The sequence below is a fragment of the Cydia splendana genome, chromosome 18 (assembly GCF_910591565.1).
Source record: "Cydia splendana chromosome 18, ilCydSple1.2, whole genome shotgun sequence".
Taxonomy (NCBI): Eukaryota; Metazoa; Arthropoda; class Insecta; order Lepidoptera; family Tortricidae; genus Cydia; species Cydia splendana.
In genome coordinates, this window is record NC_085977.1 from 17,979,699 (window position 1) to 18,006,412 (window position 26,714).

General features: G+C 37.1%; 1 protein-coding gene across 1 annotated transcript in view; it reads right to left on the reverse strand.

The window, feature by feature from the left end:
- Positions 1 to 26,714, reverse strand: part of LOC134799154 (nephrin-like) — a 226,851-nt gene that overhangs the window by 115,546 nt on the left and 84,591 nt on the right. Inside the window, exon 2 of the mRNA XM_063771562.1 lies at positions 5,712 to 5,844. Within this exon, the coding sequence (XP_063627632.1) occupies positions 5,712 to 5,844 (133 nt within the window). The remainder of the gene's footprint in view (positions 1 to 5,711; positions 5,845 to 26,714) is intronic.

A 26,714-nucleotide genomic window follows, 5' to 3' on the forward strand; every position in this document is an offset into this window, starting at 1 on the left:
AAATTACTAGAGTTGGACCAAGATAATTCTGCAACGATTTTGATAACACACGCAGTGCAAGTGTTATTTTAAACGTCAAAACTTCTGTGGAATTATGACGTATAAATAACATTTGCACTAGTTGCAATGCGTATGCTATCAAAATAATTGTAGAACTCTCTTGGTCTAACTCTATTCATTCACCAGTCAAGCCAACATGTAGATACAGGGTCAACCAAAAACGCGAGCGCAGCGAGCGCGAATTTTTTGTTGACAATATCGCAAGGCCGGGTACCGATCTTCACCTGGGCCTAAACGTCCAAAGTGCCCCAGTGAGGCGAACTTTCATGCGAAGTCAAAGCCGTGCTTCAGGCTGCAGGATAAGTAGTTGAGCACAGACCGTGCGACTTTCAATCCGAAGGTCGCAAACCCCGGCTCGTACCAATGAGTTTTTCGGAACTTATATACGAAATATCATTTGATATTTACTATTTGCTTTTCGGTGAAGGAAAAACATCGTGAGGAAGCCGGACTAGTCCCGATAAGGCCTAGTTTACTCTCTGGGTTCGAAGGTCAGTCTGATGGCAGTCGCTTTCGTAAAAACTAGTGCCTACGCCAATTCTTGGGAATAGTTGTCAATTGGACCCCAGGCTCCCATGAGCCGTGGCAAAAATTCCGGGACTACGCGAGGAAGATGATGAGTTTTCTTATTATTCCTTTGCCCAGGCCCAGTAACATACGACAGTGCTATCTCATTTACTCCGATACAATTAGACAGTGTGCGCGTTATAGGTATTAACAGCCTCTTAAGACTGCATCGACCGTCTATATAGTGGCGCCCTCATTAGTGGAATTGTGTTTTATAATAAACCAATTAATTTATGTACCTATACATGAATCAGTATATGTAGGTACATATTAATATGGTTGTCCTACTTATTCCCCAACTTTTGGTCTTTGTCACATAGTTTAGTTTCATAGTACGAACTACCATTTCGTAAGTTTCGGCCTGGCCGAAAGGTTCGGCCGTTTTTTGGCCGAAACCGAAACTACAGCCGAAACATGATTTTTTGGCCGAAACTGGCCGAAACCGAAACCGAAACCGAAACCGAACCATCGGTCGGACACTACTTTATATTTTATCAAGATTAACTACTTTGAGAATAACAGCATCTATCTACCAACAGAATGTTAAGAGGATAGTGGACGACCGCTTCACCATACAAACGTAGTCCCCATTTTCCTCCCTGGATAATTGGCATTAAGAAAAATATTCTTACACAATTTTTCGTGTATTAGTTATATGCCCTTCGTTTGACATTCTTAAATTTTATGAATTTATTATAAAACTTAGAAGCGATATAGATCCAATACAAATTGATAAATGTTATGTCTTATAATAATTTGAAAATCGAATATAAAATTAAACAAAGGGGCTTATGACAGCTATTGGTGAACGCATATCAAATTTTGTGTAAAAATATTTTCTTTAATGTTAATATCCAGTGGGGAAAACGGTGACTACATTTGTAAGGGAAAGCGTTTTAGCGCGATCCCCTTTCGTCTTAATTAAATGGACTGCCGCAGCGAACGTGTTAACTTTGTACGACGAACCATCTGTTAATGAAATCACAATATTTGAAATAAAGGAAAAATGGAACGTTTTTCCACCTCGGGCGAGCTTTGAGCTCGTCACTCTATAATGTACAGTCAGCAACAAAAGTAACGGATCAGACTACACATCAAAAGTAACTACCATACTCTAATAACAATAAAAATAGATATGCCTCTACGTTACTACATAAAGCTACTGTTATATTCGACTGTACCAATCTTCAAGCAACAACGGCTTCCGATCCGACACGTCGGAAGTGAGGAGCCTAAGCGATATCTTACCGTATAAATCGTTCTGCCATTTTTTGCGGGGGGAAACGTGCACACAGTCGAACTTCTCACTACATACAAAATCCAATCTGTAATAATGACACAAATACATAGAAAATGACACACATCAAAGACAAATCTTGCACACCTCGATCTCGTTATTGTGTACGGATGAGTCACACGTACCGCCCTAGTTGTGTGTATGCCTAGTTGATCTTGTACCTCGGCAGAAGGGAAATACTGCGAATACCGACTCCCTTTCGTGTTGCTCGAAGGTACCAATTTATTGTAAATAAATAAAACAAAAGTAAAATACTTTTTGACATCTCGAAGAGCGACTTATTAATATTTGAATAAATACCTTTCAAGCAGATGTGACAGCCGATATTACTTCTTTTTGTCTCAGACGGCAAAAAACCTCAAATATTTATTACGCGAGTTCATTTTACGGAACGAACTTTTGTTGAATTCACACGCAATTCGTATTTCATGCCAATATTAATAAAAAGAAATGTGATTAAGTTATTAATATTGAAAAGTTTATCAATATTTTTGTATTCAACAGCGGCTCTGGTTACTATATTTTTTAAATGATAAAATTTGAAGGAGTCGTTAAATATTTTCAATGATTGCTTGGTGCGCTTGTCACGTACAAATTTCATTGCTTTTCGCATGCACCAGTCACCGTGATAGATCTTCAAAGTCGCATCATAACAAGATAAACCTTAACAAATATTGGCCTACTTTTATTTCGATGTCTAATTTAGGGTTCCGTACCCAAGGGGTAAAAAACGGGACTCAGACTCCGCTGTCCGTCCGTCTGTCCGTCTTTCTGTCTATCTGTCTGTCACCAGGTTGTATTTCAGGAACTGTGGAATTTTCACAGATGATGTATTTCTGTTGCCGCTATAACAACAAATACTAAAAACACAATATAATTAATATTTAAGTGGGGCTCCCATACAACAAACTTGATTTTTTTGCCGTTTTTTGCGTACGGAACCCTTCGTGCACGAGTCTGACTCGCACTTGGCCGGTTGTTTTCGTCAGGTTTTGATAAAATTTGGTAAATTTGAAGAGATCTTCATTTTGGGGAGAATAAACACGAAATCTCAACTTGAGACATAAAATTTACCTATGTAATGTTCCGTCGAGTTACAAAAAATCAATACGATTCCGTAACTCACAGGATTATTTATAGTATACGGTGATATTGCGCTTACATTGAATATAATAGGGAACTTTTATCGAAATCTTACAAAAATATATAAAAATTTAATATAAATCGGCCCAAATCAGAAAAGGCTTCAATGCCATATTTTATTATGTTATCTATTGTTGATACGTTTCTGTGCGTCGTTATTATACTTCGATCGATCTTACAATTTGTACGTCATCTTCGATAATACATGGTTACTTAAGATTCGGATCTCCGCAGCAAGTTCGGATCTCCATACAAACGTATCATAACAACTAGCTAGGCTAGATTGCTCTGAAACTTTGTACTTTCAATAGGATAAGGTATATCTATGCCTGTAATTAGTGTATGTAGCTTCAGATACCATAGTTAAAAAAAAATCAGTTAATTTAAGTTTTTATCTTCTTCTTCTAAGTCGGTCCCTCACTGCTGAGGATCGTGACTCCGCTTACTAATTTTTCCTATGGCAGCTCTCCACTTCTCCCTGTCGGTTGCTTTGTGGAAAGCGTTGCTTAGTGTGACGTCCATCTGGGCGGATATTTGGTCACACCATCTCGTTGGACTTGGTCCTCTAGGCCGTCTGCCGTCCACCTTTCCCTTCACCACAAGTCTCTCCAAGTTGTCAGGGTCTCTGGAAATAGAGCAAAACAAGTTTTTATACAAAACTTGTTTTGTTCTATTTCGTTTGTTTTATAAGGTAGAGCTATATAAACTAATTACAGACATAGATATACTTCATATCATTGTATGTGCAAAGTTTCATTACTATCCAACACGTAGTTTAATGAGAACGAAACTCCGTTTGTATGGAAAGGTGAAATACGGCCGATCTTGCTGGGGACTTTTACATATGTAAATTGGTTGACAAATTGCCTCCCTTGGTCCTAAGGCCGTGGCTTTGTCTGCAGCGGACAGCCGAGCGATTATAAATCTTGTTTTGGTACAAAGGGAATGAAAAAGGAACGGAAAATTATGTAGTTATCAATTATGTAGCCAGCCTCATGGGCACCCTTCCGCAGGAGACAGAATTGGCCTTATTTTATTTTATGTGTAACTAGCGACCCGCCTCGGCTTCGCACAGGTTACATAAAACCATAACAACATAATATACATTGAAACCTTTCTCAAGAATCATTCTATTGATAGGTAGGTTAAAACTGCATGAAAATCCTTTGAGTAGTTTTCGTGTTTATCTCGAACATACATACATACAAACAGACATACGCGGCAGGAGACTTTGCTTTAGGGTATAAGTAACAAGCATCAGTTTACGTTTTCTGTTTCAAATTTCGTTTTAACTTTTGTATTCAACAACACAATAGTCTTTTCTGATTAATTTACTTTAGTCAGAAACGCAGCCTTTGTAACAAAATTTATCGCTGCGTCTAAGACGGGTCCTTATGTGACTTTTTTCTATAAGTACCTTAACAAGACGAACTCCTTACCTTTTGTATCGACACATGTAGGTAAACTGATATAGAATTGACGTGACACGGGTCTTGTAATCATTAAACTGTCAATAGTTTCCTCTGTTCTAACGTGAATTCACGTGGTTGAACTTGGGAGGGTATATAATAATAAACATCTTTGTGCGTAATTTTGTCTCGCCTGCGCGTGGTACTCTTGCTATAGGTACTTAACGAAAGAGATAGCAACAAATAAGAAACAAATATTAAACAAACCCAGCTCGGAACCAGCCTGCACCTGCAGCCGATCCGACTCCGCGTGTATCGACTTGTCTTTCCCGCGAATCCAGTCGGTGAGGTCGAGAGAGCAACAGGTCTTGGGCAACCGTGTGTGTCTTCTTTTGTGTACCAGGCGAAGCAGCCTGCAGTGTCTGTGGGGCCTTTACCCACGATGGCTTTGCCACGTGGAAAACAACAAGGGGAGTGCAGTGCCAGTGACTAATAGCGTCTTCAGCACGACATCTGCTCGCCGGAGGCATGTTTGAGTGCCATGAAAACGTCGCCCTACCTGACACTGCTTGATCTGCAATAGTCCTTGAATGTACGAATACCTGTACAGCGGCTCGTTGCTTTCCTCGAACCACAGCACCATGGAGACCTGGTCTCCGGCAGCGAGGGGCTGGATGTCGCACGGCAGCCTTTCTTCGTAACATAATGTACCTGTACAGCGGCTCCCCGTCGCTCTCCTTGAACCACAGCACCATGGAGACCTGGCCGCCAGCAGCGAGGGGCTGGATGTCACTCGGCAGCCTTTCTTCGTACTCCACTGTTGGTACTGTAACATAATGTACCTGTACAGAGGCTCCCCGTCGCTCTCCTTGAACCACAGCACCATGGAGACCTGGTCTCCAGCAGCGAGGGGCTGGATGTCACTCGGTAGCCTTTCTTCGTACTCCACTGTTGGTACTGTAGCATAATGTACCTGTACAGCGGCTCCCCGTCGCTCTCCTTGAACCACAGCACCATGGAGACCTGGTCTCCAGCAGCGAAGGGCTGGATGTCACTCGGCAGCCTTTCTTCGTACTCCACTGTTGGTGCTGTAACATAATGTACCTGTACAGCGGCTCCCCGTCGCTCTCCTTGAACCACAGCACCATGGAGACCTGGTCTCCAGCAGCGAAGGGCTGGATGTCACTCGGCAGCCTTTCTTCGTACTCCACTGTTGGTGCTGTAACATAATGTACCTGTACAGCGGCTCCCCGTCGCTCTCCTTGAACCACAGCACCATGGAGACCTGGTCTCCAGCAGCGAGGGGCTGGATGTCGCACGGCAGCGCCGCTTTCTTCCCCAGTACTCCTTGGACGTTCGCTGTTGGTACTGTAACAAGAGAGGCCCCAGTTTATTGAATGAATAAAAAAACTTTGAAGGCAATTCACTAGTTGGCTGAAAATAAATAGGGTGCACTTCTGCCCATACTTAAATGCCATAAGAGGACAAGGGACGTTCTTAAAAATGTTATCCCCATTCTCATCTCTGAATATTGACACTTATGGTAAATATTTCATTAAATGTTTACTAATTTTATTATAGCTATAGGTACCCATTCCTTTTTTCGATTTTTATATTATTATAAGAGTAGAAAAAAACCATACATTTTTTTAAAAAGCTTAGGTATAGCTCTTATAATAGGTTATTTAAAAAATCAAAAAGAATCAAACGAAGGGGCATATGGTTAACAATGTTAACATACAATAAAGTGTGTAAAAATTTTTCGACCGTATCAATATCCAGGGAGGACAATGACTTGGTCGTCCCTTTCCTCTTCACTAGGCTAAAGCAGACAGCGTTTGACAAATTATCTTCGCATTGCGTTGCGATAGCTCGTTCGTCGTGTCAGCAAACAGCGCGGCTAACGAGCTGACATACAACAGACAAAGCATTTAATAAACGTTCCCGAGATAAAGTTGTGTGATTAGGTAGTTACACCAGTCAACAAAGACAGTTCGATAAAATAATAATAGTTATTTGTTTTAGAACCATCTTCTTCAAACCAAACCGCCAAACCATCTCCTTCTTTAAAACCATCACAGAAGGCAAGATAAAAGGAAAGAGAGGCAGGGGCAGACCAAGACGTAGCTATGTAGACCAAATAAAAGAGAAATGGAAAATACTCCACCGACAAGAGGATACCTCTTAAATTGAAGAAGAGAATATTTGTTTTACAAGGGGGCAAAGTTGTTGTTCAACCTTTTGTGCTAATATTCGAAAGATTCCAAAACTGAATTCGAAAAGTAGAAACGGAGCGTTGCGAGGTTTTCAAGGCACGAGGATTATACAAATTTTGCCACCGAGTGAAACACAAAATTTTTCACCACAAACACAAGGAAAATACTAACTGTAAAATATCGAACAAAATCAAAGCAAATCGATTCAAATTGAATGTTATGAAATATTTATCTATAGCGAAACATCCAAAAATACCTTGTATAAATGCAGCACTTAATAATAAACGTTTTTTCCCGCCCAGTCATACAGGCAACGTAATTAGGTAGGCGTTAGACCGATCAAAGGAGCTATTGTCCAACTAAAATTTAACTAACGTCGTTCGTTAAACATCGTGAGTAAACCGATCTAACCCTATTAAAAGTCAAGTTTTTTCCTCTTGACTTAGACAAAAGGCAGCCACTTTCAAACAAAAAAAATAATAATTAGGTTCCCAGTATTGCCATATTGTATTATCAAACCACAGGTAATTGGTAAGGAGTTTTTTTGGCTACATTAGTTAGAGAAGTGGTTCGTATTCTTCGCCAAAAGAGAATAGTGAAAGCTCAAAAGTTGTTTATTAGTAGGTATGTAGGTAAGTACGTTTATGCAATTAGTGCCAACGGTGAGAACTAACCATAGTCTAATAAAACATGGTCTTCCATTCCCCGAGTGACACAGGCCTACGTCACAATAACATGGCCGCTATATATAGCGCTATCGCATATTATCATATAGCGCAGTCGCATGATGACGTAGGCTTGTGTCGGTTAGGTGACCTAGAAAAGACGGGAATGGAGTACCAGGCGGAGTATATTATTATACCATGGAACTAACTAAATAATTCGCCGGTATTTATTTAAGTGCTAGCGACTTTATCTGGGTGGAATTAGTAACAGCATGCAGCTAGAGTAAGTATAGCGCCTAGATGTGTAATGGCAATCATTCAATGTGAGCATATGCTTAATTTCTTACATCAATTATCAGGCAATTCATTAATTATCTCAATTCCAACCCCCGCCCCCCCTTGTCACCCCTTTTAGGGGTTAAAATAAAATAATAATTACAAAAAGCTTTATTCCTTCCACATATACTTCAAACAAAATAAATATAAAACATTAAAGTAAAAGATAACTTAAAAATTAGCCTTCAGGGGTTACTTTCGTCATAAAAACATATCCTACGTCCTTCCTCGGAACTGAACTTATCTCTATGTCAAATTTCGACTAAATCAATTCAGAGATTTAAACGTGAAAAAGTAATAGACAGACAGACAGACACACTTTTGCATTTATTCTTTATTCTTTATTCAAACACTATGTATAAGTTTACAGCTCCAGCCAAGGCACTTATACTGTTAATTAGGTACATATGTTGTCAGTATCAGTCAGTATCATAAAATTAGTAGGTACACTTATTGTATTACACACTTATCTTTATAATTGAACATACATATTATGTATTACTAAGTTACATAGAGATAAAAAAAAGAAACTGATATTAAATAACATAGTTTTATAATATTGATGATTTACAAAATAGATGTATATTAGTATCTAAATTACCTAATACTATGACTCAGTAGGTTCAGTCTGCAAAGTTTTTGAAAATAGCGCTTTATTAGTCACAATACGTTCAACATTTGAAACCTGACTTTTTTTAAACTAGGTCTAAAACGCACAGAAAAAAAATGTAATATTTTTGCACAAAAGCTTGGTCTTGGGCTTTGGTCGAACATGAGTTCGATTAGGTACTTACTTAAAAAAAATTAAATTAGAATAACAGTTCAAAAACACGATATCCGTGATCCCGCGGGCACGCACAGCCGTCTCGCTCAAGCTTACGCTCAGTAAGAGTGAGAGAAGAACCTGAACCCTCGGGGCCTTAATGGAAGAATCGCGACTAATATTAGGAATTAGACAGCCATACAATGTTGTGTACTGGTAGGCAATGTAAAGCAAGTTTACAGTACCTATTAGAGATGCACCGGATATTCGGTTACTATCCGGTATCCGGCCTATTCGGCCATTATTATGACATCCGGCCGGATACCGGATAGTGACCTACTATCCGGCGGGATACCGGATAGTAACATTGCATGATTTCATAGTAAACGGAATTGGAATAAGAAATCAAACAGAATTGGAATGTTTTAAAATAACACCTGAGAGGCCTGGATCCCCGCTCCGGGTCATTCCTGGAGCAGAGGTTGTCCATCGCGATTCAGCGCGGTAATGCGGCGAGCGTTTTGGGCACCTTTGCGCCGGGGATAACGCGGGGTGGGATATTTGACTGACTGTTGTCTGCTTTGTTTTTGACTTGTGTTTTTTTTATGTTATGTAATGTGTAGAAATGTAGTATATAATTATGTGATGTTTTTTTATAATTAATGTACTTAATTTGGGTGTTAAGTTTATTGATAGATTATGTTTAGTTCTTAAGTATTTTTTAATGGTTGTATTTTTTATCGTGTCTAAATAAATAATATTGAAGGTTTTAAAATAATAAACGAGTACGGTCATAATCGTACTCGTTTATTATTTTAAAACAATTTTAACATTCCACTTACGTGCACGCGCACTCTTTTCGAACCTAGAAATGAGTCCGCGCGAACGTTCACTAGGAAACAGGTCAAAACCTGCACAATGCGCACCTGAAAAATCGAAATGTAGGTATAGTTCCGTCGGCCGAATATTCGGCCGATGTTCAGGCCGAATATTCGGTATCCGGTATCCGGCCAAACAACTATCCGTTCCATCTCTAGTACCTATACATACTGGGAAATAACAAATCAATTTGAAAATTCAAAGGTTCGAATGGCGCTGACAGCCCGTCACCGGATCTCGACACGCACGACACTTGACACCTGTCACGACAGGCTCCACTGGATGGGAGAGTGGGCAGGGTGCGGGTGGCGGTCAGATTTTATTATTTTTATCCTGATATTGATTGGCCTTACAGGCCTATTCGGATTTCGAGATAATCACAAGATCTTGATACGATTTAGAGATCAACTAGATCTACATTAGATATCGACTAGATGTGACTTGGATATCTAAGTCATAACTTGTCGAAATCGTTCAAGAGGACCTCCAGAATCGCGGAAACATCAAATTTGACATATTTATCTTACAAATATCTTTAAATTATCCGTATCGTAACTTGTTGAAGTCTAGTAGAAATCTAATTCATTTTCCGAATCGAGCCGTTAGCTTGCATATTGAGATTGGGCGTAAATGCAGGAAAATAGAAGGGAGCAAAAGATATGGCGCGCCTCGAGAAAATTTGCGTCTTACGTCCCTTGACTATAGCATATAAGAAAAACGTTTAACTATTAATAACAGTCATAATTTTGATAATAACTATTATAATGATAATTTAATCAAGTTATTAAAATACTTACTGTGCAAACATTTTCATTGATGAGATTGATAATTACAATTGTGCAATGGAACCAAACAGCAATATTTATTACAAATAAATTTCGTTTTTTTGTGTATAGCGGAGACATATTCGATTTTACCATAACGAAATTTCCTGCCCTTCCCTTTTCCCTCTGTTTTCCTTTGACTGTACTAATATGAACGAATAACTTTAAGTACCCCGAGACTTCTGAGACCGACTGTACAGTTCGCAATCTAATTTAGAACAAACAAGGAAGTTGAATCAAACCCTATTACAAGACGGCCGATTCTGCTGTAACTATTTGATACAGTTTCCATCTTATTTTGATACGACCTTGTCATGTCATCAAGCATCTTACTCGCACCAATAAGTGCGAGCGAGATGCCTACAAACACGGCTCTTGCATCTCTTGATTGCATAGTAAATATATATTAAGAACGGGTCACTCACGTTACTCATGTATTTTAAGTCGAAAAACGCTCTTGATTGCATTTCGTAAGATCTGTTGTATAAGCAAAACTAGAGATAAAAGCTTACCATTCTTCAATACAGTTTTTATAAATACTTACTTACTTCTCTCTCTCACACACACACACACACACAGTTTTACAAATAGGTTAGTTAAATTATAATATTTGTCTCGGACACGCGCAATCAGTGAAAATGCATTTTTATTCTTTTATTATATTACGCAATTTTGGTCGCTTATTTCGAAAGACCGGCAGCGGGCCAATTCAAACGTGCACTTGACATCAAACCGATATTTGAATCATATTGGCGCGGGCGTCTTGCTTGCACTAATACATGTACAGACAAGTCAGAGCGAAATGACCGCATGAATGACAGACTGATATGATTCCAATATTATTCAAATATCGGTTTGATGTCAGGTGCACGTTCAAATTGGCCTATATTGTAAGTACATGTAACTTCGGCGCTAGCGTCGCGCGCTCTTATTGGCTGCCGTTCATGCATACGATTGGCCCACTACCGCAAGCGCAAACAAGCACCAATCAATGTGAGCCGTTAACGGTCGTCGAATCACGATTTTACATCTCAAGGTCGTGTCAAAATTAAATGAAAAGAAAACACAATCGGCCTCAACCAAACGCAACTTTTTCCAAGTCTTAACGAAAACGATTTTAGAAGTGTTTGGAACCAGAAGGACGTCCCTGGTGTTCACTTTGAACTTTTGTCCTTGACGTTTTTGAACTTTTGGAAACATTTTACCGATTCATGTAGCTTACGTTTTCAGAGCAGAGCAGGCACTTGATGAAAAAAACATAAATTGAAGGCTCTTGTATATGCCTCACATCACCTACTCGGAAAAAAGCTTTTTCACATCACCTAATCAGAAAATGGATTTTTCTTCCCTGCTACGAGGGATCAAAGTGGCACTTTTCTGTTCAACGACATTTCATTGCCAGTATAAAATATTAATATAATTAACTATGAACATCGTATGTACAGCATGGCAAAAAAGAGTAGAAATTAAAAAGTAGCAACATCGTAGTGTCGTCACTTTCAAAGCCATTAGTTGATGTGAAAAGCAGTATGTGTCGCACGGTATCAAAATTATTTCGTCTTGGGCGTTAATACTTGAATCCCTCATTACGCTCAGGATTCTACTTTAGAATCCCTCACTACGTTCGGGTTTCTATTGTAGAATCCATCGCTTCATTCAGGATTCAATGTACGCCCTTGACGGAAATATATCATTTTGATCCCTTGTAACACAAACTACTATTTCTTCCCTGCTAGGAAGGATCAAAGTAGCACTTTTCTTCTCCGCTAGGATCCAGCAACACTTTTCTGTTTTAGGACACAATTTTTTTTTGTAAGTATACTACTTTTTTAGGTAAGAAAAGAATATTTTGAACCTAATAATTTGCTTATAAGTGATGTGAAAATTACTGAAAGAGCCTCGCCGCGCAACTCCCGGCGCAAAGGTGCCCATCACACTTCCTGCGTTACCACATTGAATTGCGATGGATAGTCTTTGCATTAGGAATGACCCGGAGCGCTGGTCAAGGCCCCTATTTTGCAGGCAACGCCCCACTAGTTAGAACCTTACTTTATGAAGAATTGTTAATATTACGGCTGTTTTCTGTGAAATTGAATATTCTAAATAAGCTGTGTAGGTACCTCGTCATTGGACCAGAACCAAAGTACGGGTGAATGAGCGCGGGCCATTTGATACTTAAACTTTCAAAGTGGGAAGCGGCATAACAACTTTACAAATTGATCTCTACTTGATATCATTTTGTTATCATTCGTATTTCGCTCATACAATTACAAACAACTGCAATTATAATTAGTAATACCGTATAATGTGGGTTCTTTGTCCCGCCTGGGTACTTGTGCTCCGACCGTTTTTATATAATTAATACTATGTATATAATAAAATTATGTAGGTATCTCTGGAACCTCACGGCATCAATTTAACCCTAAAGTGTTATTTTTAACCTCTAACTAAATGAATGAAGAAATTTTGCATAAAACCTACTCGAAAAAAATACAAAAATTTAAAAATAAACCATCGTTTAAGTATAACAATTTAGGCTGATGTTAAAAGGTACTTATACCATTTTTGTGAAATCAATGCTAAGTAGGAACAGTCAACTTTACTGTAAAAATATGGGTGCACAAATCATCTCAAAAATATGTCCAATAGCTCTTATGTCAGCGAATTAAGAACTATGGGACATATTTTCGAACAAGTTGGCGACATCCATATTTTTACAGTTGACTGTACATCCTTTGTGAATTACATACCTACGTATTTGGGTAAAGGGTAAATTCGCAAACACTATCTCGGATAGAATCCGTATACCCATACTTAAAATATTAGGGTAAATTCTATAACGCTAAAATATGAGAAGCCTTTGAGGTGTCCGCAAAATTGTGGTCCGATACCGGAATGTGAGCGGGCCGAGAAGTGCGGTTGTTATCTTTGAACGGCCAGAGCTGCGGAGAAGGATGTTTACTTTGTAGTCTCCAGAAATATTGCATTTTCAATGCCAGATATTGTTTTTATTTTTTATTTAGTTCAGTAAAGCGTTTTTGAGACTCCAAAAATCTGTAATTGATACTAACATAATTTTACTCGCGTATTTTTTATCATTCGCGTGACATGCTAACAAAATATTGATATGACTCACGACAGTTAAAATTTTATGATATTATTCGTATCGAGGATAGTACCTATATAGGTTATACAAGCTTTGCTTAGTTTCTTGATACGTCGATCTATATGTAGGCACAGTACCCCTAGTGTCAAACTTCATTCGATAGCGTGACGTGCGCAGGGATCGGAACCGGTTTTTTGCAAAAACTTCGAAATAACCGTATTTTTCGAATTATTTTATGCTCGAAATGTAGGACTCGGTTGTGTATTTAGGTAACGACTTTGTATTATTAGATTGCCCAATTAGATATGAAATAATTAACAAAGAACGAAAAAATACCGTTTTCGTTCCCATACAAAAAAGACCGGTAGGTATCCGATCCCTGGCCCCAATTTCACCACGGTGACAGGTGCGACAATTGTAAAATCACTGTTGCTGACGTCACAGGCATCCATGGGCTACAGTTACCACTTACCATCGGGCGGGCCGTATTCCTGTTTGCCACCATCATTGTATTATTTAAAAAAACTTTATTATATCGGAAAAAAACAGATATTTCTTTTACGAAGTTTCTGGCAATTGTCAAGATTTAGAAGAATTGTAGGTAATTCTGGACAGGTAATGAGTTATATGTCGGAATTTCGTGACAATTGTTAGTGTTTCTTGTGACAATTGTCATAAACTTAGCAAGAAAAATATCTGTTTTTTTCCGATATAATAAAGTTTTTTTTAATAAAACAATGATGGTGGCAAACAGGAATACGGCCCGCCCGATGGTAAGCGGTAACCGTAGCCCATGGATGCCTGTGACGTCAGCAACAGTGATGTTTTACAATTGTCGCACCTGTCACCGTGGTGAAATTGGAGCCTGGACGTGCGTACAGGTTTGCGTTAAGGATGACTCACACTAGTTCGGGCCATGCCATGACATGACATGTCATTTTCTATGACGGCTGATCGGTGATCACGTGGTGCCTTCCATAGAAAACGAAGCTTCGGAAGCTCTGGCCCGGCGGGTATTTTGTATGAGATTTTGAGTTTCCAACACGTCCCGCTTGGCGCGCTTTTCTAAATCCCATAAAAATAGACATAACGCAAACGCGAACGAATCGAAAGCTAGCACATATGGAATGAACGAAACTTTCATTGTTTAAGTGACACCTGTATCATCCACCATTTTATTGGATAATGTGATACACACATAGATATTTTCATTCACTCATTCGTGCCAGCTCTTGTGAATCGACCTGTAACATTGTTCCCTTTAACCCTTCGTATGCCTTTGTCCAAAATTTACTACTGAATTAATAACCAACTGTAAATGATAGTCCCTGTGTGGTACGTATAATCGTATTCGGGACAAGGCATACAAAACGTTAATTAATATTTATTCAATTATTTAATGGTATAGGTACTACTGTCCGCAGTGCCGAAATAAGCCCAAGTATATCATTATCTACAATTGATAGAGTTTTAGCTTCAAAATAATCATTCTTCTTCTTAGTCGGTACACTCTTGCCAGAGTGGTCGTGGTCATCATTGTGAATCTCGAGGAGTGATGATCTTGCTAATACGGCGCCATTCGTCGCGGACTGCAGCTTTCCGGGTACATTCGTAAACCGAGCACTTAGTTGCGGCCTTGATCTGGTCTGTCCAGACCAAAATAATCATAGTACGTTTTAAATAGGCTAGTATTAGCGAACCCGTATGAATCCCTCGCTGCGCTGTCGTCCCATCTCCGGCTTGTTGACACAGCGGCTCTTTCTCAGTCGTGTTTGCGCGGCACAGTGCTCAGAACAGACTATATTAATATTCGTTTGTGTTTTCTTAGCCTTCCTTTCTTAACCATTTAAAAAATACATGATTCGTCTCTTAAAAGTACTAAAAATACACTATGCGGCTCCGTAAAATCAAGGACAGTGTGGCTACCACCAGTTTGGCAAATACTGATATAAACGCTATCGAGAATGCATCTCGCTCGTACTCGCATATTAGTGCGAGCAAGATATATAGAGAGTAAATTATGTAGACGCGTTAGCGTACCTATATATCAGTTTTGACACTGCCAGTGACTCATGGTACGGGTACAGGTAGTTTCGTACTCGTTTTATTTACGGCATTAACTCTTAAAAAAAGATATGATTGGGATGTATATGATATATTATATGATATGATGGTATGGTATAATGATGCATCGTGAGTGAATCTGGTTAAAGTATCAGACGCATAATCCACCATTAATATTGTCTGTAGTTTAATATAATACTCACATCCGGAGGAAATGGCTACATTACAGTTTTGCTTGTTTGGCTGTTTGTTTGTTTGTTATTGCTATAGGTGCTGTTTCGTTTTCTGTTTTTTGTCACTAACACCTAGTTTTTTATCTTTTTTACTAACCATTATGGGCCAAATAAATTAAATTAGCGCTTGGCCAGGTTTCCAATAACATTCTGTGTACTGCGGAAACACTGTCTCGAGCACTCGATTTTTAAACCCGTCTGGTCTGGATGGTCTTCAATTTCAAGATCTCTGCGATTGTCTCCACAGCGGAAATAAAATCTATAGTTTTTAGGGTTCCGTACCCAAAGGATAAAAACGGGACCTATTACTAAGACTCCACATTCCGTCTGCCCGTCTGTCTGTCACCAGGCTGTATCTGATAGCTAGACAGTTGAAATTTTAACAGATCATGTTTCTATTTCTGTTGCCGCGATAACAACAAATACTATAAACAGAATAAAATAAATATTTAAGTGGAGCTCCCATAAAACGTGATTTTTTTGCCAAGTTTTTGCGTAATGGTACGGAACCCTTCGTGCGCAAGTCCGACTCGCACTTAGCCAGTTTCTACGTTTATTATTCGGTTGGAATCGTTTTGTCGTCAAATGCGGCTCAAACACTAAGATCAATGTAGAAATCTTTGGTTGGAAAGACCGTCATAGGACTAAAATTCTCGTATTTGAATACGTACCTACTTCGCTCCGACACAGTCAGAAGTTCCTCAATTCAGGACACCTTTGTTCCAATTTTGGAACATTGGGCAGAAGAAGGTTTCATTATTTTTATTTATGTCTGAACTGTAGCATATAGCCTATAGATATGCAAGTTTAATACTTATACTTTATCCTCGCCACTCAATTTGCTCTTGTTTTTATAACTCCTCGGCTTTAATCAGACCAACTTCTGACTGACTCAAATAACTCAAAAACACAATGTTCAGATAAAACTAACTTGACAAATAAAATAGGAATCTTGCAGAATTTAATTAAAAAGCTTTAATCAAGTTTTAGAACCACTACTTCAACTAAAGCATTTGTTAAACCTCGAATATCTTTGATTAAAATGAAATACCTGCTTAAAACATTCAGCAAATATTTTTGGTATTAGTGGACGGTTATTAGAAACTTTTAGAATAATAAATGTAATTCTATAAGTAATTTAAATATTAGATTGAAACTTTTCTTGTCGAAAATTGGTTTTAAATAATAAAAATTTAGAGATAGGCAAAAAATATATTAGAAATGTACATTTTTTCCAAGTGATTTAACTATAGCTATCCTCGTAAGACCCAACATAGAAAATATTCCAATTTTTAATTTGAACCAGTACGGCTACCACCAGTTTTGACATTGACATAACGTTCACGTTTACGTAAATTACTTTCTATGCATCTCGCTCGTACTGGCATATTAGTGCAAGCGAGATGTACAGAAAGTAAATTACGTAGACGTGAGCGTTATGTCAATGTCAAAACTGATGGTAGAGACTCTGGTTTTATAAGTAAATTGGAACGAATTTCGTTTGTTTTAAAACGCAACGAAACAATAGAAATACTACTTTATTAGTTTCATGGAAGGTTTAAATTAGATTGCAAAGAATATGTACATTTAGACTCTCTAGGGTATATAAAACCACTGGCGAGAGGTCGCGCTGTCTTGTGTCGGAGGCCAACGGCTCGATTCGGAAAATGAATTAGATTTGTACTAGACTTCAACAAGTTACGATACGGATAATTTAAAGATATTTGTAAGATAGATATGTCAAATTTGACGTTTCCGCGATTCTGGAGGTCCTCTTGAACGATTTCGACAAGTTATGACATAGATATCCAAGTCACATCTAGTCGATATCTAATGTAGATCTAGTTGATATCGTCTCAAGATCTTGTGATTATCTCGAAATCCGAATAGGCCTGCAAGTCTCATTTTGGGTCGCTGAGCCAACGGAGTAGTATCATCATATATATAAAATTGAAAAACCAGAACGGGATAAAAAAACGAGCGAAGAAGAGAGATGGCGCCTTACAAATTTCTAAAAAAGTTTTTGACACGTATCTCGAATACAACGCACGTATACTAAGAAAAAACTGTTTAAATCTATTATCTACATATGAGAATAAAACTAGAACATAAAAACTATCGCTTTCGATGCGTATTTAATTTACAATAAGGAAAAGAAATTTTCATAACAATCTTCATTTTACGCCTTCGACCATTTCTCGGGAACTCTCGGTTGCTTTCGTTTGGCGGTGCTACAGATTAGACCCAGGGACAGGAACCGGTTACCTTAACCGGGGTTTTTCATAGGGTTATTTTAGAGGTGTTTATAAAAACCCCTACCATAACGGTAACCGCTTAATAAGGTAACACTTTGATTCGGTAACCGTATCAGATCGAGTTAACCTCTGTTACCGGTAACCGAAATAAAAACCCAGTCTATTCAGTTACCTCATTATGAGGTTTTTGACCAGTTCAAACGATTGTAATCTTTACGCACACTTAAATTCAACTTATTATTGAATAACCGAGGTTGGCATGGGCGGTCTATGAAGCCTCCAGCACAAACAAGTTTTTTTGCCTTTCCTTTGTTTATCTTTATACCTACTTGTGTGGTGTGTTCTTATTATAAACTCTTTATTCAATTAGGGTCTTAGGTTAGGGTTTTACAATGTGAGTATAAAAGTAAAATATAAAAACACTTACAAAACGATAAAAAATACATATAAACACATTATAAAAAACCTAACCTAGGGTGCCGCCAGCAGCGGGGCAAGGCCCAAGCTACCGGTGGTCAGGGCTGCAGAGAGAGGAACCGGCGGACTATCCGCGCCGTGTCCAAGATCACCGCCTTCTGCATCTGACCCTTGATCCAACCACCTAGCGAGAGTCTCTCAAGATGTTGGTCGAGACTCTTCGCTATTAGACCGTTCACTGAAACGACTATCGGGACAATGATCGTCGAATCAACATCCCACATGGCGGTTATCTCGTGAGCCAAGTCTAGGTACAGATTATAAATATTATTATATTATAACTAAAATAAATAAATTAAATAAATTAAATAAATAAAATAAATAAAATAAATAAAATAAATAAAATAAATAAAATAAATAAAATAAATAAAATAAATAAAATAAATAAAATAAATAAAATAAATAAAATAAATAAAATAAATAAAATAAATAAAATAAATAAAATAAATAAAATAAATAAAATAAATAAAATAAATAAAATAAATAAAATAAATAAAATAAATAAAATAAATAAAATAAATAAAATAAATAAAATAAATAAAATAAATAAAATAAATAAAATAAATAAAGTAAATAAAGTAAATAAAGTAAATAAAATAAATAAAATAAATAAAATAAATAAAATAAATAAAATAAATAAAATAAATAAAATAAATAAAATAAATAAAATAAATAAAATAAATAAAATAAATAAAATAAATAAAATAAATAAAATAAATAAAATAAATAAAATAAATAAAATAAATAAAATAAATAAAATAAATAAAATAAATAAAATAAATAAAATAAATAAAGTAAATAAAGTAAATAAAGTAAATAAAGTAAATAAAATAAATAAAATAAATAAAATAAATAAAATAAATAAAATAAATAAAATAAATAAAATAAATAAAATAAATAAAATAAATAAAATAAATAAAATAAATAAAATAAATAAAATAAATAAAATAAATAAAATAAATAAAATAAATAAAATAAATAAAATAAATAAAATAAATAAAATAAATAAAATAAATAAAATAAATAAAATAAATAAAATAAATAAAATAAATAAAATAAATAAAATAAATAAAATAAATAAAATAAATAAAATAAATAAAATAAATAAAATAAATAAAATAAATAAAATAAATAAAATAAATAAAATAAATAAAATAAATAAAATAAATAAAATAAATAAAATAAATAAAATAAATAAAATAAATAAAATAAATAAAATAAATAAAATAAATAAAATAAATAAAATAAATAAAATAAATAAAATAAATAAAATAAATAAAATAAATAAAATAAATAAAATAAATAAAATAAATAAAATAAATAAAATAAATAAAATAAATAAAATAAATAAAATAAATAAAATAAATAAAATAAATAAAATAAATAAAATAAATAAAATAAATAAAATAAATAAAATAAATAAAATAAATAAAATAAATAAAATAAATAAAATAAGTAAAATAAATAAAATAAAATAATAAAATTAAATTAATTAAACAAATATAACAAATTAAACTAATTAAATAAATGAAATAAATTAAATAAATAAATAAAATTAAATAAATTAAATAAATTCAAAAAAATAAATAAATACAACAAATTCAATAAATTAAATCAATTAAATCAATTAAATAAATAAATTAAATTAAATAAATTTAATAAGTAAAATCAATAAAATCAACAAATTATAAATAAAGTAAATAAAATAAACAAATTTTTTAGTATTTTTTTAGTTCTGACGGCACATCACTAAAACTACTTTAATGTAGCAAACCAGTAAGCAACCGATAATAAAGGTTACCATAACTGAATGAAAACCTGTTAAAAACCCTTAACAAAAACCCTATCGCGATGGGGTTTTGAGATTAACTCGGTTAAAGGTTAGGGTTACCGTTTCAATAAGGTTACCATTACAATCAGGTAACAGTATGATAGGGTTACCGAATGATTCGGTAACCGAATCGATTGGGTTACCGAATTGATAGGATTAAGCGTAAAGAGGGGTTTTCCGGTCCTTGATTAGACCAAATAATCCGTAAGTTAAAGTAAACTAAATTATGTTTGTCATGTTGGTATACAGGTATTTCTGAGTTTTTTTACACGAAGTAAAATAAAAAGTGCTGCCAACCTCAACCTTAGTGTCCTTAGTCCATAGCCCATACGAGTGAATTATGCCATTTATGACATATCAATCAAATTAATATTATCGTATGGTTATCGTGTTAATAATTTGTATTTTATTGTTTTAAATTTCTTTATGAGTTATTATTATTCAGACTGATTTTCATGGCTCGGCAAACATTGTCATTCGTCCAGGGAAAGGGCTGCCGAGATGAGCCAAAAATACAAAGTTATAGAATGGGAGACGAGCGTACTTGGGACAACAAAATGGGAGACGCCCGATGGCGAGAGCTATCGCAAGATCGCAAGAAACATGACGTGATCTGGTATCGGAGGCCAGGTGAGTCCTTTGGATCGTTGCGTCACCTTAGCCGTAGTAATGTTAAGATCCAGAAAGGGAAATGGGGACTACCTACGTTTGTGTGAAAAGGCGATTTATGGGTGGTGGTCGTCCATATTCGTGGCTTAAAGCGGAAAATAAGTAATCTAATGAACGTTTTTGCAACTAGGCTTACAACAATAAGTAATAATTTTATGTTAAAACAAGTTTTAAATAAATACCTACGTACGTTATAAGAAATTTTCGAATTAAGTTATCCAAATAACGGCTACCTACTTGACAAATAAGAAATCCTTATCACAGTTATAAACCCTGGCAGGGATACATAATAATGTCGGTATTTAACTAAACATAAGACAAACTCTTTATTTCATTTACGCGAGCGGAGCTGCGGGCCCGCCCAACTAGCAAATCTATGTGCTATAAAAGTTGAGAGCACGTTTTTATTTTCGCTTTTTGGTGCTATAAAAGGTGTTACAACAGTCGAATAAAAGTCCTGTAAGCGTTTACTCAACGCGAAAAAGGCGCACTTATACAGACTAAAAGTGTTATAAAAATCGAGTAAGCGCTGTATAAGAAGCAAATCGATGCTGCAAGAGTGGAGTAAAAGTGGGTAAAAGCGCTTCTAGTGTTTTAATAGCAACGATAGTGCTTTTATTCGACTGTTTGTTCTATAAACATTAGCAATTTACTATTACTCAGTGAAAGTGTTCTATAAAAGCAGCCGCACTGCTTTTTCTCAGCAAAAATGTGTCGTAAAAGTAGCCGAATTGCTTTTACTCGGCATTTTAAATGTGTAAGAGTGCAGTAAATGCTTTTATTCAACTAATATGTGCTAAAAACGATCTCAGGTAAGCGATTATATTTTTAATTATTTTATTAACTTTGAGGCCTAATCGTCTTCACGTGTCTAATAAAACAAAAAGGTACTTAAGTATTTTTTTACTGCTGTCATCCATGACATTTATTTTTACCGTGATTGTATATATAAGTTTTTACTGTCTGTAAGTACACGTAATACAGTAAAACCTAGCGCGAAAAATACTTAATTGATAAAACCAAAGGCACTGGTTCATATAGCCCTCACGTGGGGCTACCACATCGACGTGCTCTGCTCCAAGCTGGGTCGCGCACACTTCGCGCTCCGTCGCCTGGCTAGCACGGCGTCTCGCAGCGTAGTAATATCATGTTATTTTGCGACCGTTCACAGCCTCCTCACCTACGGTGTCGAGCTGTGGGCGCGGGCTGCAGACGCCGGGCGGGCCTTCAGAATGCAGAAGAAAGCGGTACGTGCCATTGTCGGCGCATCCAATGATGCCCCGTGCAGAGAGCTATTTAAGGAACTAAATATCATGCCCCTTCCCTGCGAACTCATTTATCAGGTAGCTCTCTTCACACACAAGAACTTGGATATTTTCCGGCAGCGAGGTGTGAATCCGCACCGCGCCATGCGCAGCAATAAGCTCGCCCATTTGCTCGTCACACCTAAACACGACCTACGCAAGTCCGAGAGGTCGGTGTATGTGATGGGCCCGTCTGTGTACAACAGACTACCGAACACAATTAAAAAGGATGCAGCTTCCATAGTGGCCTTTAAGCTAAAACTACGTAGGTGGCTCCTTGACCACACGTTTTATTCATTGGATGAGTTTTACGAGCTTCCTAGTCAATGAAATTAATAGTAATAATTTAAATTGTATGAATGTTATGATATTAATAACATAATTTATGCACCTAACTATTGTATATTATGATTCATAATTTATAAAAATACCAAATGTATTCCCTAGACCTAAGCCTGACCTGTAACTTGGTATTATAAATAAATTATTTGTATTTGTATTTGTATTTATTCATGGGTCGCCTATTTTCTTAAATTTCAATAAAAAAATATTAATTAAAATAAGTAAAAATTTGCTTACACGATCTAGTTTCTGTTATATATCATTAATTCGACTATAAGTCGAGTAACTGCGTTTACTGCTACACTTATAGCACATGATGTCGCCATGTTTATGGATTTATAGTCCGGTGGCCGACTGCATGAAACCCTACCTGATAAAAAAATAGAAAAATCCTACTCTGTAGGGGTACCTGACTTTTAGCAGCTTCAACTGCTCTTGGTCGGCCGTGGCTTAACTTGGCAAATTTTGCGCAAGTGGCAAAAAAGTGTTACAAATATTCATCAAAAAAAACAAAAGTGGTCAGCTACATCCTGTGTTGGCTGGTTCCTGTGTCCGACCGAATTCGTGGTACCACGTGAGCTACAATTTACCTCATCGAAAAATAGAATGTCACTTGTATGGTAGGATAGCTGCCATTGACATTTTTTTTTAATGCGGACGGACTGCAAAAGCTGTCAGGCTAAGGTGAGACCGACCAAGACATACGTCAACAAATTTAATGTAGGCACGGTGGCTTAGGCATCCGTAGGATGTCTGGTGTAGCTTTGCCAGCTTTTTTGTCGTCTGTCCACAGTTCGTTGGGTCTCATAGGTAAAATCCTTCGCACAAACTATGAGGTCTCGGGCTTGGAAGTCACAAAAAATGCGTGGCTGCGTGCGTGTCCCGGTCAAGACATCCCTGAACATCCTGAGTCACAAAAAAATTGGGACGATCCAGTATGTAAATTGGCTGTAGCTACCCTTCTCGACCAGTGCGGCGGCGCTGCGGAAAGAGCTAGACTTTTGGCAGTAGGCACTAGAGAGGCTGGGCACTGGCTCCGCGCGCATCCTTCTCCTAAAATCGGAACTTTTTTAGAGCCCAACACGCTCCGGCTCTCAATTTGCCTCCGTTTAGGTATCCCGGTGTGTGCCCCTCATCGTTGCCCCTGCGGTGCGGACGTAGACCAGTTAGGTCACCACGGTCTCTCCTGCCAGAGGAGCGCGGGCCGCTTCTCCAGGCATGCCGCCCTTAACGACATCATCCGTCGGTCTCTTGCATCGGTCAATGTGCCTGCTCTATTGGAGCCGACCGGCATATTGAGAAGTGACGGCAAGAGACCCGACGGGATGTCTTTGATTCCGTGGAGTATGGGGCGGGTGCTAGTGTGGGATGCAACCTGCGTAGACACGCTGGCCCCGTCACATCTCCACGGAACCTCTGCGAGGGCGGCAGCTGCTGCAGAGGCGGCCGAAAACGCAAAGGTTGGGAAGTATCGCGGTCTCGGCGCCGAATATTGTTTTGTTCGTTTCGGCGTCGAGACCCTGGGTCCGTGGGGTCCTGGCGCCCTGAGTCTCTTTGGAGACCTTTCAAAGAGACTCAGGGACGCAACTGGGGACCCAAGAGCTGGCAGTTACCTCGCTCAACGCTTCAGTCTGGCAGTTCAGCGGGGTAACGCAGCCAGCATCTTGGGGACCTTGCCACAGGGGCCTTTTTTAGATTTAGTTTAGTTTAATTTTATTTTAGAATAGTTTGTATTTAGTTTAATTGTAATTTTAAGTTATTTTATTTATTGTTTTTTGACTTGTTTTTGTACCATATATATGAATAAATTTCTTCATGTTTCATATAAATTCCATATTAGCAAAAAAAAAAAATGTAGGTATTACAATCAGTTTTTTTTCATTCTATTTTTCGATGAGGTAAATTGTAGCTGTCACGTGGTACCACAAATTCGGTAGGACACAGGAACCTGCCAACACAGGATGTAGCTGACCACTTTTGTTTTGCTGTCCTCAATTCTATTATACGATGGGGTTTTTTTTTGATGAATTTTTGTGACACTATTTTGCCATTTGCGCAAAATTTGCCAAATTAAGCCGCGGCCGACCAAGAGCAGTTGATGCTACTAAAAGTCAGCTACCCCTACAGAGTAGGATTTTTCTATTTTTTTTTATCAGGTAGTGTTTCATGCAGTTGGCCACCGGACTATATTGAAACGACAACATGGCTGACTTGTGCTGTTAATGTAGTTCAAAACTCTTTAAAAGTACTCTAAGCTGAATACATTTTGAATAAAAGCTGTAAATACACTTCAGCTTCTATAACAGCGGTTTGAACCCCATTACCCGAATTATGATATAAGCGCGCTGTTACAGCAGCATTGTTGCCAAATGGTTATTGGATTGCTTTTAATAAGCTTTTATAGCAACAGAGAAGAGAATTGAGTAACAGTTGTATTAAAGCGCCTTATTCAGACAATTAGCTATTCTATAGCTGTTATATGATTTTAATAGAACAATTATGCTGAATAAAAGTGATTTAGTAGCGCTAACTCAGCATTTATTAAAAGGTGGAATAAAAGTGCTAAAAGATAGTGCTATAAACGTTTATACGACATGATTATAGCACTAATTAGCGAAAATTGCTAAATAGTCGAGTTAACCGCTATTACACGATATATTGGTGTTTCAACAACCGTAACTCGGCTGTTATACGATTACAGGCTGAGTAAATCAATTCTTATACGACTATTTTGCTAATTGGGCGTCTAGTTACTTATATAAAAGCATGAGTACGGTCAAGGAAGTTAATTTCAGAAGAGACTTTCATATTAACTCTCACTGTGACAAGGTACGAAATGGTACTGATTAAATTCTATGGACTGTACCAACTGCGGTTGCGGTCACCACTCAAGTGTCTAATTATAAGTACAGTCAGCAGCAAAATTGCTAAGCGGGCGAGGTGTTCAAAATAACCTTGACACGCTCTTATTCTCTTGAAAATAAAGTCGCGTCAAGATCATTTTGAACACCTGGCCCGCTTAACAACTTCTGCTGCTGACTGTACAAACTGCAACAATCTTAACTGTCCATCGGTGGACCATATTATATTATGCCTTGTGTAATAAGGTTTATGAACTGTTAGTTAACAGTGTGGGTGATAGTACAGTCGACGTCAAAGATATGTTTACACTTTTCGCCTTATTACAAAGGAGTAAGGTGCAAAAGTGTAAACATATCTTTGACGTCGACTGTACGCATCCGTTCCAAACTTAGACGCAGGGTGGTTTAAAACTGAACAAATGCTTATTTACTGAGGTGGGCATGACATGTTGATCTGGAGGCCAATTCAAAGTTACATTGTGACATCAAAATGATGTCATTTAGTTATCATTCGCCCTTGCCAATCCAACAGACAAGTACGAGTGTTAGAGTTAATTTTCGATATTTTAATTAGCTGTTACTAGAATAATTATTCTAGGAGCGTCAAAAAAAAGCAATTAAAATGTCAAACTCAGACATTTATTACGTGGGTAACATTGAAAGTTTTTGGAATGTCAATAGCTACGTTAACTAGGCAATTCATTTGTATTAAACACTTTTCTAGACTATGTCTCACCACGCGTATAAAATGTTCTAGAGGTAATTAATTAGATATTTAATTAGTTCGTATTTGTTATGTCTACCAAGCTAAATAATTATAGGTAGAATATCGAAAACTGTAAAGTTATCAATCAATATATTTTTTAATAATATGCTAGACTCTTTCTGAACACGTGTAGGTACATAGTACAATTATTTTCTATGGGTACATAATTACCATAATCAATGTAGCCCACCATCATCATCATCATCATAACTTAAAAGCTTTGCTCTTGTCGGTGGAGTAATCGCCAATAATTTCTTTCTTGTGCCAATCTTTTAATTTTCTCATACGACGCATTATTTTTTATTTGGCTGAGATAAGTAATTCTAGGTCTCCCTTCTTCTCTTGTCTAACCCACCCACACAACCCACCACCATGCCCACCATGGCCACCATATTTGCCTACCAAACTTGACAACCACAATCTCTGGTTCCCTTATTATTAGTTATTATTCCTCTTAAGGGCGGCCACTATTATTAATAACTGAAAGGCTACCGCGAAAACCGAAATTCGCAAATTGCGGGGATCTTTCTCTTTTACTCCAATGAAGGCATAATAAGACTGACAGAGAAAAATGTCCGCAATTTGCGAAATTCGATTTTCGCGGTTATAGCCCTGGCGCGGGTGCACGGAGCGGGCGCACGCACGCA